The following is a 14,954-nucleotide window of genomic DNA, read 5'->3' as shown; positions in this document are numbered from 1 at the left end:
CTCTTTTGCTAATACCAAAGCATATGCTAAATCTTGTGTGTTATCACTACTAGACTGTTTTAAATTATTTAAAGGAACAATAAATCTAACCTAAATGCTTACACTTGGAATATTAAAAAAAAAAAAAAAGTCACTGAACTTGGAAAACATCTTTTGCTTCTTAGCAAATAAGTGCTGAAATTATTGTTCATAAATGTTTGTCTTTAACCTCTAACCTAATTGGCACTTTAACGACATGCTCCTTTCTTAATCCTTTCTTAGGTTGAATTGCTCTCAAGTGCAAGTTTTTCTCCTACTATATTTGATTTGTCAAAGCCAGTTAGCTGTCATCTGGTAGCACAACATAGTGAACTGACTCTAGTGCCAGAATGTCATGCTTGGATCCTGATTCTGCTACTTATGAACTATGCAATCTGTGACCAAGTTTCTCTTTCCCTCTCTCTCTCTCTCTCTCTGTCTCTCTCCCCCTCTATCCCTCCTTTTCTCCCTCCCTCCCTCTCCTCTCTCCCTCCCTCTTCTCCCCTTCTCCCCCTTCTCGCCACTCTCCCCTCTCTCCCCTCTCCGAGACAGTTCGCTATTGTTGCCCAGGTTGGAGTGCAGTGGTGTGGTCTTAGTTCACTGCGACCTCCACCTCCCGGGTTCAAGTGATTCTCCTCCTCAGCCTCCCAAGCTGGGATTACAGGCAGCACCACCATTCCCAGCTAATTTTTGTATTTTTAGTGGAAACAGGTTTTCACCATGTTGGCCAGGCTGGTCTCGAACTCCTGACCTTAGGCGATCCACCTGCCTTGACCTCTCAAAGTGTTGGGAGTTTACAGGTATAAGCCACTGCACCCAGCCTAGTTCCTCATTTTTAATAAGGAGATAATCATGTTATCTACTTTATAGAATTGTTTATGAAATTTACATGGGTAAAGCACTTAGAAGAGTGCCTGGCATGTGGTGAATACTAGAGAAATGATAGTACCTTCTGAGCTATTTACAATACTAATATTGTGCTCATCACATATTCATTATAACTTACTATCAATCCTTATTACAAATAGATGACTCTAACAGTGTTCACTAATCATCATAAATGTTTTGATACTGTTTTCATGTTTGCTAATTTAGTGGAAGCAGTGCGCTTTTCTGAATGCTGTTCTTCTCTTCAGCCTTGCATTTTTAGCCAAGTGATATACTTCTGGCATGTAATGTTCTTTATAGTGTCAGACTGAGAAAACTCACTCTAGCTCAAAATAAAGAATGATATTGTCTAGCTGACACTAGCCATTGAAATGAAGATGTAAGATCTGTTTTTGTTGTAAATGACTTTTTATTAATATGCTCTACTTAACATATTTGCAAAGTTGTTGATTGCTTAGAATGGGGAAATACTAAAGAGATAGTGGTTTGGAATAATTTTCCAAAAACATTTAGAGTTAAGATTTTTCCTGGCAAGTGCCTTCCTGGGTCCTGGAAATCATTTTTAGCCTGAAGAACCACTAAGGAAACTAAGGATATTTTTGAGTGTTCCTGATATATTTTGTTCTGAAATAGGCAAACACCCTTTGATTCATTTGATCGAATCCTATGAAATGGCTGGTATTTGATTTTTAAATTTTTAAACAATGACAAAAGGCAGTTTTATATGGCTCAACCTAGTAAAACCACTCTGAAACTGATGGATTAACCTGATAACAAGACTTTGTGTAAGCTTTGTGTAAGGTCTAAATGCTAAATGGAAGTGTTTCGTCTTTATTCCACTAGGTGTTGTGGAATACTTAAGCAATGGAGGAGTAGCTGACAACCATAAAGACTTCAAGGAACTAAGGTACAATGAGTGTCTTATGAACTTCAGCTGCAATGGAAAGAATGGAAGCTCAGAAGGGAGAATCACACATGGCTTCCAACTTAAGAGCGCCTATGAAAATAACTTGATGCCTTACACCAATTACACCTTTGATTTCAAAGTGAGTGGCAGCCTTTGGGCAGGTGTAAAAGTTATTTCAGATACAAGCATATGACAAGAGAGGTATAAATTCTTTATGATTAATTATATAATCTTCAGGAATTTTTAGATTCTTAAAATGTCTAGGCTAAGTATGCACGTAAATATAAGTAGGTTTATTGGGTTTTGTGGCTATTGTTAAGTTCTTTTTGCTCTCTTGTTTGTTTAGATTTCAAATAACATTGATCACAGTAACTTCCAAAATGCTCACTAGGTACCAGGCACTGGTCAAAGCACTTTGATGTATTAATATCATTAACCCTTACCTATTCAAACCGTTCCTAACTTTCAGCAGTAACTATCCCCCTGGCCCCCTACAGAAAAGCACCGAGTATAGCAAAACTTACTTTGAATGAATGTATGTAGTATTTCCTGAATATTTTCTTTGTACCTTCCATTGATATCTTAGTATCTTTAAATTTTTCAGGTTTCTTTTGGGGATAGGGTTAGAGAAGGTTGTACTTCAGGTCTATTTTATATCCATGCATTTGTACTATTATATTCCCAGGTAGTGCAACACTGTAAAAGGAAAAACGTTTTTTGACAAATATGAAAAAAAAATGGAAAGGCTGATTGTACAGGACCAGCTATTCTTTAGAAAGACAGATTGCGGTGGTTTTATGTAATCTCTTTCCCAGTGCTAGTTTTCTGATCACTCTATCTACTTGTATTGTACCTCTCTTTGACTTTCTGGCCTTTCAGACATTTATAGTAGAATCTTATACTATCTGGAAAAATGCAAGTGTTAGAAAGTGGTTTGCTATAAAAAGCCTAGAGAGAATTAATAAAATACCAAAGGAAATTTACAAAATGGCCTCTCTTAGAGCTCCAGTAACCTTTTTCTATTTTTAGTGTGTGTTAGCTCCTTTCCAAGAAACAAATAGTGGGAGGAAGAAAGGAAGTTCGTGTGTTGTTACTAATCAGCTTTCATGATCATGTCGTGAAGAAAAATTGCTTAGAAATTGAATCTAATTTAGTATTTTTGCTATTAGAAAAGATAATTCAATCCAGTGATAATTCATTTTGTTCCAGTCACTTGTAGGCAGTGATGTGCTGGTAAATATTTAATAATGAGCTTTTTGGGAAAAGCTCTGATTTGTGGTATTTGCCAGTTTCTATAGTTTAAGTACTTCTACTGCAGCAGAATCTAGTCTCCCAACATGATACCATTGAAGGCAGAGTTGGGAAGAGGTGATAAGAAAACTAGTACTAGCTGACTCTAGCACATCATTGCTGTTATGTAAGCTTAAAGGAACACCTTTTAATGATGCATAGTTTACCATAGCTTAAATCCTATTCTTGTAACTGTAGTGATATGTATCTGGCAGCCTAACCGAGAAAACCTGTAATAAAGTTCCCAAAAATAAGTGTTTAGCAATTCCATAACTATTATTGTTGTTTGGGTATGTGTGTAGGTAAAAAAAAAAATTTTTTTTTTAATTTCAAAGTTTTTTTTTTTTTTTTTTTTGAGATAGGGTCTCAGTTTGCCACCCAGGCTGGAGTGCAGTAGTGGCAGGATCTTGGCTAACTGCAGCCTCAAACTCCTGTGCTCAAGACATCCTCCTACCTCTGCCTCCCAGGTTGCTGGGACTACAGGCACATACCACCATGCCCAGCTAATTTTTTGTATTTTTAGTAGAGACAGGGTTTCACCATGTTGCCCAGGCTGGTCTTGAACTCCTGGGCTCAAGCAATCCATCCACCTCGGCTTCCCAAAGTACTGGGATTGTAGGTGTGAGCCACTATGCTCAGCCTGGACTTTTTAAAGGCTTACTTTTTACTTGTCCTTAAATCAAAAATCAGAGAAACACAATTTGGGACATTAATCTACCTTACTCAGTCATCTGAATTGGTTTAAAATTATTTATTGACAGTCCTTCAGAAGGTCTTACAAGTGTTAATAATTGAATCAAAAATCCCACTGAGCCATTTACATTGTTCAAATAAGTACGGTTAAAGAACTAGAAATGCCTGGCTCAGAGAGTGTTTGATGTTTGGTTGTATAAGATAGGATCAGAGAGAAAGATAAAGGTATAAGTTGGTGGGAAAGAGGCATATATGGGAAGATCAGTAAGCTGGCTGGATAGATGGATGGGAAGAGAGGATAGAATAGTGTAGGAAGGAAGTATAGCTAGAGACTAAAGTAAGGACACACCTTGAGTAGAGAGAATTGAGCTCTTAGTCCAAGTAACAGAGAATTAACTTCAGTTTTATACATATATTTTACATAATTAATGCTATCCCAACATTGAAAACGATCAGTAAAAAAGAATAGGTAACATCAAATATAAAATGCCATGTGATCAGCATTAAATACAGAACCAATTGTATTAATGAGGGGCTGCTGTATCAGTGAGGTGTGAAATTTTGTTTGCTTGGCTTAGCATTTGTTTACTTTCTTGGTCCTTGACCAAGATAGAAATGTAGAAAAGAGATATTTAGAGTTCAGATTCATTTAATTGCAAACTGATTTGGAATGAACTGAAGGGTAAGCAATTCGAAGAATTACTCCTTTTTCAACATTACTTTCAGACCAGGTAAGTTTAATAAACAGCTTAATTCAAACTTACTGCTGCTGCTCCTCACCCCACCCTTACCAACTCTAATCTGAGGGTGTGCCCAAATCATTTAATTAAAAAAAGAGGAAGGGCAGCTTTTATAGCAAATAGTAAACTTTTCTGTTAACATTATGAAATTGATACTGTAATTTTCTGGCATTGTTTTAAAAAACAGAGCGTAATGGTAACTCAGTATTTTCATTGTGTTTTGACTTTTTTCTCAACTATAGTTCTGTAGACTTATACAAATAGTAATCCTTACTAATGTAGAGTGCATTTTCCCACATTAGTATTATACCTTTTAAAAAAGAAACTGACTCAAAAGGTTAAAAATCATTAGTCTATAACCTCCTTTGTGCGTATGATCAAAGTTGGAGATCCTTCTCATATATGCATATGTACAAATATGCTGGGTGAATTCACAGACATAACCTGGCTAAGAGTTTTGATAAGAGTTTTTACTCTGGGTATTTCAAACCAAGAAAATAGTTACAAGTGATATGTTCAATTAAAAACATCTTACTTCTGGAGTGTTTATCATTTTTATCTTGGAGCCTACCTTGCAAAGAACTCTGGCAGCTGATGTGTGTGATGGCAGTCTAATAAAGTTGTAAGATAAAGGAGGATTTATTTTGTTTTGTTTTGTTTAGGCAGAGTCTCACTCTGTTGCCCAGGCTGGAGTGCGGTGGCGCAATCTCAGTTCACTGCAACATCCACCTCCCAGGTTCAAGTGATTCTTGTGCCTTGGCCTCCCTAGGAGCTGGGACTACAGGTGCACACCCCACACCCAGCTAATTTTTGTATTTTTAGTAGAGATGGAGTTTCACCATGTTGGCCAGGCTGGTAATGAACTCCTGGCCTCAAGTGATCCTCCTGTCTCGGCCTCCCAAAGTGCTGGGATTATAGGCATGAGCCACTGTGCCTGGCCTTACAGGAGGTTTTATTCACCATAAGTAATTGAGACTATTTGATTTATTTTATTTTAGAGTTGAAGTAAAAAGTTGTCCCATAACTTTTTGCAAAAAAGTTTCTCAGGGAAATAAAACTACGCTGATCCTTATTAACTCATTTTCTAAAATATCACTGTAAAACCAGGCATTATAACCAAAAGGAAAAGATAATGCCTTATGATCCTATCATTTTTTGAGTATTTGAACTTGGAGTCCCGTGGACTCCAGTAAATTCCTTAATTTGTGGCAAAGTAAGGTTGGATAAGGGCTGCTTTCTTTTTTTTTTTTTTTTAAGAGACAGTCTTGTCACCCAGGCTGGAAAGCAGTGGCACAGTTATAAGTCAGTGTAGCCTCAAACTTCTGGCCTCAAGTGAGCCTCCTGCCTCAGCTTCCCAAGTAGCTTGGACTATAGGTACATGACACCATGCCTAGCTAATTTTTAATATTTCTGTAAAAATCTGGGTCTCATTATGTTTACCATGCTGTTCTCAAACTCCTGGGCTTAAGCCATCCTCCCACCTCAGCCTTCCAAATGGCTAGGATTACAGGCATGAGACACTGTACCTGAATCTTCTCCCTTAGCAAAGGAACAGTTTTGGTATTTTGATGTTGGTCAAATAAAAATCAATCAACAAACTGAAATAATTGTGTCTAAAATCTCACAACATAAAAATCTGTTTTCATTAAAAATTTTTATTTTTTAAGTAGCCCATTTCATTATAATACCATTTAAAGTATTGGCTGGAAATCATCAATAGTATTTGTAAATAGGTTTTTACAGGTGTAGAAATATTTCTCCCTACTTAGGCTCAGGTTCTCTTGATATGAATAGGAATTAGATAGGAAGATAAAAATTTGACTTTGCTACCATGCATACACAACCTGGGATAATAATAGCCCTCTAGTTTTAAAACTTACTGATCAGACAAATCAAATTATCTAGCTCTGAGAGATAAAACTGCTATATAAGGCTTCCTGCTGAATGATTTTTGATCAGTTATCCTTATGCTGCAAGGAAATCCAGAATTTACACATATTTGTGAAAATGAGTATTTTAAACTTAGAATAGTTAACTATGTAATGTTTTGTATGTATGTAGCAAATTTGGGAAAGCTGAACTAGAATTAGCAAATCCATACTCATGGTTTACTACAGGTTCAGTCAGGTGTGTTTAGATATCTTGATATGCAAATAATTGAAGATGATGCTATTAACTATGTATGTGCTTTTATAAATATTATTCTTTACTTCTAGCCAATAGGATTAGTACAGGTTCCATTGTATTTATACTGATATATTAGATTTCACTAAACCAAGCAGGCCAATTCTAAAGATGACTAGACATAATTTAATGGGTTTAGCTTCTCAAATTATCACTTATGCAGGAATGGATTTATGATTCCAGTAGGGTGTTGTGTTTCCCTATTGAGCCACCTTTATTTCATGTAATACCCCTTGAAGATTTGAGCCTTATTTGACCCACTGTCAAGACAACAGGTACCAGAAGAAAGGGTACTCAGTTTTTTGGTTTTTATAAATTATGGATTATTGTTTATATATTTTGAATTTTTCTTTTTTTCCTACCCCAATCTCTTTTCAGGGCGTGATTGACTATATTTTCTATTCCAAGACTCATATGAACGTGCTTGGTGTCCTGGGGCCTTTAGATCCTCAATGGCTGGTTGAGAACAACATCACTGGGTGTCCACACCCTCACATCCCTTCAGACCACTTCTCACTGTTAACACAACTTGAACTCCACCCTCCACTCCTGCCTCTTGTCAATGGTGTTCACTTGCCTAATCGGAGGTAGTGGAGTACTGCCCCGCCAAGACGGGGATCTGTTGCTATGGACCTGTACAGTTGTAAATCAAAGTATGTGGAGTGAAGTATGGCCATCCTTAAGCTGCTTCTTCAGGTTTCTTTCATTATGTGTTTGCTGTAAGACTTTGTACATTTTTGTGCATATTGGTGTCATTTGGCAGTAGGGCTGGAACCAAGTATTACTCTCTTTCCAAAATTTTAATTTAACATGTTTTTAAATTGGACCTTCTTTATATTGTATTAAGAGCCAGCATTCAGAATTGCTAAATTACCAATTTGAGGCCCAATAACAGTGTATTTGTTTTTCCAAAACAAATACTTTCTTTTGGATGGTTTCAGTGAGCCAACCATTTTTATAAAGGCAATTTTTTTTTTAACTATAAATAACAAGGTTTTAAACTGAATGATGATATGCCTTCCAGGGAAAACCTTCTTGAATTTTTCCTTTATAACAAACTGATTTTTGGATTCCCAAGTCATTTGCACATCAACAGAGCACTTAAATTTGCTTACTCTCTGCATAACTGTGATATAGCTTCTATGCATTATAAGAAAATTTGAAAAATTAAAGATGGTTGCACAGTATGCTTTAATAAGTATGTAACACCATGTGACAATTTGTTGCCAAATGCTGGTTGGTTGGGGTTTTTTTTAAGGAATCACTTTTGTTTTTTTGTCCCCTCTATTAGTTATAACCTTATTAGAAGTATTAATTCTAAGCCTGTCTCTCAAGTTTATTTATAGAGAAAGAGTAAGTATTCTATATTGCCACACATCTTGAAAATAGAATGCGGTACATTTAGGATGCCCACAGAATGAATTTTTTCTTACTCCACTTCAGCCTTCTTTTCTGTCTGGTTGTATTGGGAAAACAGATGTTATATGACTTATATCGTTTTCGCTATTATAGTCAGACGTTAAAAAGAAGAAAAAAATCTGCTGAATAAAAAGGCCCTGATCAAAGTTTCAGATGGGAAAAACCATACAGATACTTTATGTGTTTCCAATGTAGGTTATGTGGCTGTTGGTTTTTTGAGATGACAGTGCAAAGGATTTGGGAGAGAGAAAACAAATTTGGGGCAGATGAAAGCCTTGGGTCATTTTCCAGACTCTAGCTGCCAAATGACCATCATATGCTTTTAATCTTTGTTTCTGTTGTCTGTCAGGGTTGAATTAAGAAGCTACTGGTTTATTCCCAACTGTTGATGCCTTTAGATATGTTGGAATCTTTTTTTTTTTTTGCCTAGGAGGGGCCAGTTGAAAATCTGTGACTCAAGAGGCAGTAAACAGAATACTGTTTTCTGGGGAAAAATTGGTTGGCTACTTGATGTTAATTATGGCACAGTAACAGGAAAAGGTTGTGTCTGTGTTTTTAAGTTTTTCTTTATTCTGCTTTTTTGCTGCTATAAGAGTTTTCTGAAATTTATATTTTAAACTTTTCATGCACTTTACTGTTTCTAGTCTCAAAATGTGATATTTTTAATAAACAAGAAATTTTCCATTATGTGAATGAAATTTTAAAAGAAAATAGCCTATATTTGTGTCTCACTAATATATAAAGTACAGGTCAAATTTAAATTATTTAATTAGTTTTAAATATACACAATTTGTCTCCTCTTTCAAACTTATCTTAGGCTGTTTTATTAGTCTTAAATGATGCATTTTCTTTGGTCATTTTATGCTAATTTCTTCCATAGTAAATTAATCGGGCTATATAAGATAATATTTCCCCAGAAGGGTAATTTTACTGGGATGAGGGTGGTGGGATGATGTAATATCATACATGGGCTTGCATCAGAAGGGTTCTGTAAAGCCTAAACTCCCTTTTAAAAGTGCCTAGTGATAGAGGCGTTGTCATCTCTTATAATTGGAATGTCGCCGTAGTTCAGTGAATTTTGATGTAAATAAAATATTCTTTTAAAAATGTTAAAGTACCAGAATAAACAAAAAGAAATGACCCTTAAGATGACAGATTTTCCTCAACATGCAGGTTTCCCTTCTTATATACCTCAAGTATCCAACATCTAGCCATGCAAATTGATTACATGAAGCATAGTACTGGAAAGTAGAATAGCATGAAAAACTTAATTTTGTGGACATTACCTTTTTTTGTAATCAGCTACTGTATGTTTTATTTTAGATGTTTTGTTTTGGGTGGGTTTTCCCACTCTGGAGGTATATGCACTAACAAAACATTTTCCTCCTTTCATATGCGCATGTTAATTAGCAATGTGAGCAATATTTCCTACCATACTTCACTCCCAATATTTTTTGAGATGTTTGTATAAAATGGAATTTAAAGTTCACTTATGATTGTATATGAACCACAGAGGAGCCCATTTATTAATAAAAAACCTTTTTTAACAGTTAAATGTAGAGGGAAAAAATAAAAAAAAAATTGGGAAACATTGTAAACAGCTTAAGTTTATTTTGTGTATGATTGAGGCACTCTGTTGCAGGAAGGTGTGTAATTGGGTTCTCTCTGCTTCAAATGCGCTCTTTCAAACCATTCATTATCCTGTGTATTTTTAATGTGGTTTTAGTAAATGTTGGTAGTAGCTCTGTTGAAGTAGGTAATTGTATTATTATGTTTTGGGTGGTACACTCTTGGGGCATGGTAACCCAAATTTCATGTGCACGGTTTCCCTTTAGCCCACTGCCCAAATTTCACACACCCTTCACCCTTTGTTCCCTTTGTAAAAGGAGTGGTATCTGTTTTGAGCTGCCAATTCAGATGATCAGAAATGCTGCTTTCCTCAGCATTGTCTTGTTAAAACGCATGCCATTTGGAACTTTGGCAGTGAGAAGCCAAAAGGAAGAGGTGAATGACATATATATATATATATATATATATATATATATATATATTCAATGAAAGTCAAATATATATGCTCATATACTTTCTAGTTCTCAGAATAAGTTAATAAGCTTTATGCCACTGGGCTGCTGCATATTTTAATCAGAAGATAAAAGAAAATCTGGGCATTTTTAGAATGTGATACATGTTTTTTAAAAACTGTTAAATATTATTTCGATGTTTGTCTAAGAACTGGAATGTTGTTTAAATTTACTAAAACAGTGTTGTTTGAGGAAGAGAAAACTGTACTGTTTGCCATTATTACAGTCATACAAGTGCATGTCAAGTCACCCACTCTCTCAGGCATCAGTATCTGCCTCATAGCTTTACACATTTTGATGGGGAATATTGCAGCATCCTCAGGACTGACATCTGGGAAAGGCTCAGATCCACCTACTGCTCCTTGCTTGTTGATTTTGTTTTAAAATATTGTGCCTGGTGTCAACTTTTAAGCAACAGCACTGCCTAAAAGTAAGCAGAGAACAGAATCCCAGCACCATTCTATAGGCAACTTTTTAGAATTCAGATATAGTAAATCTGTTCCAGATTTATGATGTTTTATGTAAAAAAAAAAATTTTGTATAATAACATAGCTGAATATTTTTGTTTCATTTCTTTGATGTAAGGCGTGTGAACGTTCGTTTGAATATCACATGTTGAAGTCAGGTATGGCACAATGGGTTCTGAGACCAGCTTTTCCTCCCCTCCCATTTGCCTTGTTCCAAGCTCTTTCTTTTCAAATTACTTTTCTGATATTCATAGGCAAATATTTAATTTTACTAATTAGCATCCTGTGTGAATGTATTAAAGAAGCCACTGTGTTTTAGTGTAGTTGGCAAAAATATAAAAGCTCTGTTTTTTATTTGCCCCTATTTTTTTGATGTCTAAAAGTTATATATTAAATCACAGAGAAGCAAGGGAGATATGTAAGGCTCATATCACTTGATTCTATGGTAGATTATATTAGAATTGAGGATGTGGCACATTAAAACTGTAACATGGGCAAATATAGTGTTCTATTTTAAAATTCTAAGTTTACATTGTTAAATGGGGGAAAATTTAAGTTTGTATTTGCATTTCCAAGCATTTCTAAAACTCACTAATGCCATCTATACTTATAGTATGAAACAGCAGAGTGTAGAAAGCACAAGGAAGAATAGGCTAAATATATTCTTTGAAGAACCAGAGACATATAACCATATCCTTATGTCATTCCTAATACATGGCTAGATTTTCTAATGATAAAAAAATGACTGTGTCCCAATGCTTATTTATTTGATTCTAAGCTTTTTTTATTCTGAGTTTCTGAGATATTTTAATAGCTTTGCAAAATATGCTGACTGATCAGTTTTTGCTACAATAATGGTTTTTATAGCAAGCAAAGACTTTATGGCACATTTTCAAAATAGCACTCATACATACTTAAATTTTGACAGAAACGTGAATTCTCACATTGGTAAGATACTCTTTTTCCCACCTGCCCTATCCTTTGCAAAAGGTCACTTTTCTAATGTGTAGCAGATTCATTTACCCCTGTCCCTTTGAATTGTATCACATTTAAAGAACTGTGTGAATTGTAGGTAGACAACTTAGGAAAGCCAGAAACTTAAAGTTTTGAATTTGTAGACAGAGGAGAACTTCTATACTATGGTTGCTTTGGGTGATTCTAATTTTGTAATAGCACCATGATTACCAAAATTAAATTGTAACATTTTAGTACATCTTTAATCTGGCTTATTTACCAAAGTTCTAATCCGTTTAAGAACAGAATGCCAAGAGCATCTCTCATTTTGTAGAATGATGTGCTCATCTTTATAAGTATCACCTAAAAGTTTGAGGGTAAAAAGAAAGCAGCAGCAGCCCTATATTTATACTATAGGATGTCTTGAACAAGATTCACAGAAAGAAATAAAAAAGCAGTTCTTTCCAGGAAGGTGGTAAGGAAGAGCATGCTTATTTCTTGTTTTAACCAAATACATTCTTTATGTAAATGTCTCTATTAAACCACAAGTCCTACACCAAGAAATAGGTGATACCAGGAAAATACCAAGCTTTATTAACCTAGTTGGCAATTTCTTGTGGCTTAAGTCTGGTTAGACTTGGGTTATTTTTGGAACCAAAGGAAAATAAGCATGTTGAGTTCTTCATTCAACAGACATGACATTGAAGTAATGGAATATTTTTTAAGCAAAATAGCTTTCACTTTCAGAGCATATGAAATAAGGACATTTGTGCTTATTAAATGTTAATTTTTATGGTACATTGTATAAACTGAGTAGCACTGAACTGCATTTAGAAGTATGTCATCAGAAATAAATCACATTATGAAAAGGATGTACAAATGCCAAGTGATATGACTCTTTTGGCATGGTAGCATGGTCCATTCAGCTTTCACAATTTCAGGGGGTATACATTGGTGTCTATTACTAGTTATTTTTTTTTTTAGAACCATCTCAAATTTTAGGTAATTTCCCAGTTGTATGTCTGTCACTTTAAAGCATAAGAATCATGGTAACCCTCTCAGAAGTGGTCCTTTCTTGCTCATTTCAGTTTCATGCTAATTTCAGATTACTGATGTATTGTCTTTCAAGCTATCAATTGTTGTATGTACCACATTTATTTAATTTGTAGTTATCTGAAGTCACAAAATTGGTTCAGCATTGATGTCAAACAATGGCTTTGCTTCTTACCAAACAGACTTAGTATCCTGCTGCTTGTTTTAATCTTGATGCAGTAAGTGATGCAGTATCTGGGTTTGTATTTACTTAAAAACTGTACTGTCCTTTCTCTGTGCTTAACTTGCTGAAAATATATTCCCTTACCTGTGAAATTCCTGAGCGGTGCTCTGCCAACTTCTCGGGGGGAGGGATTTGAATGGCTGTGTTACTGCACACTGGATCTGGAATTGTTTGGGGTTATGAGTGGCAAATTTCTTAAACACCAGCAGCACTGAGAAGTGCACTATGGGCATTCTTATAGTTGTCCAAATGCAAACAATTTTTTCATCTTGGAGAAGCTGAGATATAGAGTTCAATAGAAATACTTGGAATATTTTGAGAAAGTTGAATGTTTCATCTTTGGCTTTGTTGTCTCTGGAGTGGGGAAATATAGAGGGTTCTTTTTTTTTTTTTTAAGAGAGTGTTTATGTGCTTTTCTCTCTGTAAGGGCCAGGGTGTTGGTCAAATTCACCATGGATTAATTTATATCTTCTATTGTGATTTTTTTCAACTATGTAACAAGTGCCAACTAATTGTCCATGGGACAATCTACTTTTCCACTCAATTTATCATTTGAGTAGGGAAAGGTTCATTTATTTTCATTACCTGGCATTAAGTTAAAGAATTCATTATTTTGCATACATTTGAGTCATTTTGTGGCCTATAAAGTGTTTTTGTAACTATCTAATTATAATGATTGGAAAGCAAAGCACATGACTGTAAAACCAAGCAAGCTGTTTTACTAACTTTTTCCCTGAATACTTGGTAGTTTCTACTGGCACTATTCCAAAACAAATTCTGCTGTTTTAGGTTGTATATTTACTTTGCTTTTGTTCTAAGAAAATCCAAGCACTAAATCAACTTGTTATTGTGTTTAAGTAATCAGTTAAAAATCTAAGGTTTTTTTTTTAATTAGAATACTTAATGAAGTGCCCTGTACTTGTAGCTTGCTAGTGTTTAATGTTTAATAGACTGGTTCTGTAGGTGTTTTAACCATTTAACACTCTCTGCCATCCCTGGAGAAAGTGGTTCTTCTCTTACTGAACACATTCTCTCTGACAAAATCACCAGCTGCTTTATTTTTCTATTTATTACAGTTAAACAGTTGATGAGGTCTGAATCTTGACCAGAACTGCTCAGCTGAGATGTTTTTTCACACTAGACACTGTACAAAGTGTGCGTGCAAAAGGACACGGTTGGTAGTATTTTTTCATTAATGTGAACATTGACTAAAAAAGCAGTCCTGCCTTTTAAATCTTGTGGCAGCTCAGAAGGGAGGTGCTTAAGAACCTTAACTACTATGTCAGATAACAAAATATTTTTTTCCAATTTGGAGATTGGTTACTGCTCACACATGATGTATAGGGCTAAATATATGCTTGTTTCCTTGCACCTGTGTACTTCCCCTCTCTCCCTCCCTTTCTTTCCCCTGTAGGCAATAAATGGCCATTTTGCAACTGTATACCTTTGTCTTGGTTTTTGACTCTTTATTTGGGCAGTATAAAGTCTCTACTTTTAGGTTGGTACGTCTCTTCTAAAGTGAAGTAGGGAGCCAAGATAATTCAGGGAAAAATCATGTAATTACAAATTTATGCTACATTTTTTTTTCTAAGTACATCGTTTAAAATAAATTCTGAAGCTAGTTACATGACTTGCTTTGTCTGAAGAAACCAGAGCAAAGGGACATATGTCACTTCTGAGTGGAACTTTAAGGGCCAGTCTTTAATTTGCCATATTTTCTTTTCTTACCTGTGTGATCATAGAAGCGTATGTTGAAATGAAACCTCTCATTTCAGATCTTTTAAGTGACTGATGAACAGAACTCCCGTGCTGTCCTTTGGACATGTAGTGTAAGAAACAACTGCTAAATCTCAGTGTCTTTATACAATAAAGGTTTGTTAGGGCTTAATTTAGCCGAACCTGACAGACAACCACCAGACAAATCTGCTGAGTTATCAGTACTGAAGAAAACGACTGGACTTGCTAAGATCTCAAATTCATTCAACAAACATTTAGACATATTCTATGAACAAGGTGCTGTGGGATGTTAAGATGAAA

At 35.3% G+C, this 14,954-nt stretch overlaps 1 protein-coding gene across 4 annotated transcripts in view; it reads left to right on the top strand.

The window, feature by feature from the left end:
* The window catches only part of CNOT6L (CCR4-NOT transcription complex subunit 6 like), a 107,596-nt gene extending 93,236 nt beyond the window's left edge, over nt 1–14,360 (top strand). For 3 of the 4 annotated variants that reach the window (XM_017540029.2, XM_017540031.2, XM_017540033.2), the window contains exons 11-12: nt 1,750–1,952; nt 7,099–14,360. In XM_017540029.2, coding sequence (XP_017395518.1) covers nt 1,750–1,952; nt 7,099–7,311 — 416 coding nt within the window. In that variant the 3' untranslated portion in view covers nt 7,312–14,360. The remainder of the gene's footprint in view (nt 1–1,749; nt 1,953–7,098) is intronic. The other variant, XM_017540032.2, reaches the window with a different exon arrangement.
* The last annotated feature ends 594 nt before the right edge of the window (nt 14,361–14,954 follow it).

The sequence above is a fragment of the Cebus imitator genome, unplaced genomic scaffold, assembly GCF_001604975.1.
Source record: "Cebus imitator isolate Cc_AM_T3 unplaced genomic scaffold, Cebus_imitator-1.0 Scaffold123, whole genome shotgun sequence".
In the NCBI taxonomy this organism is placed as follows: Eukaryota; Metazoa; Chordata; class Mammalia; order Primates; family Cebidae; genus Cebus; species Cebus imitator.
Note: the sequence above shows the minus strand (reverse complement) of the source record. Positions and strands in the feature narration are given on the sequence as shown.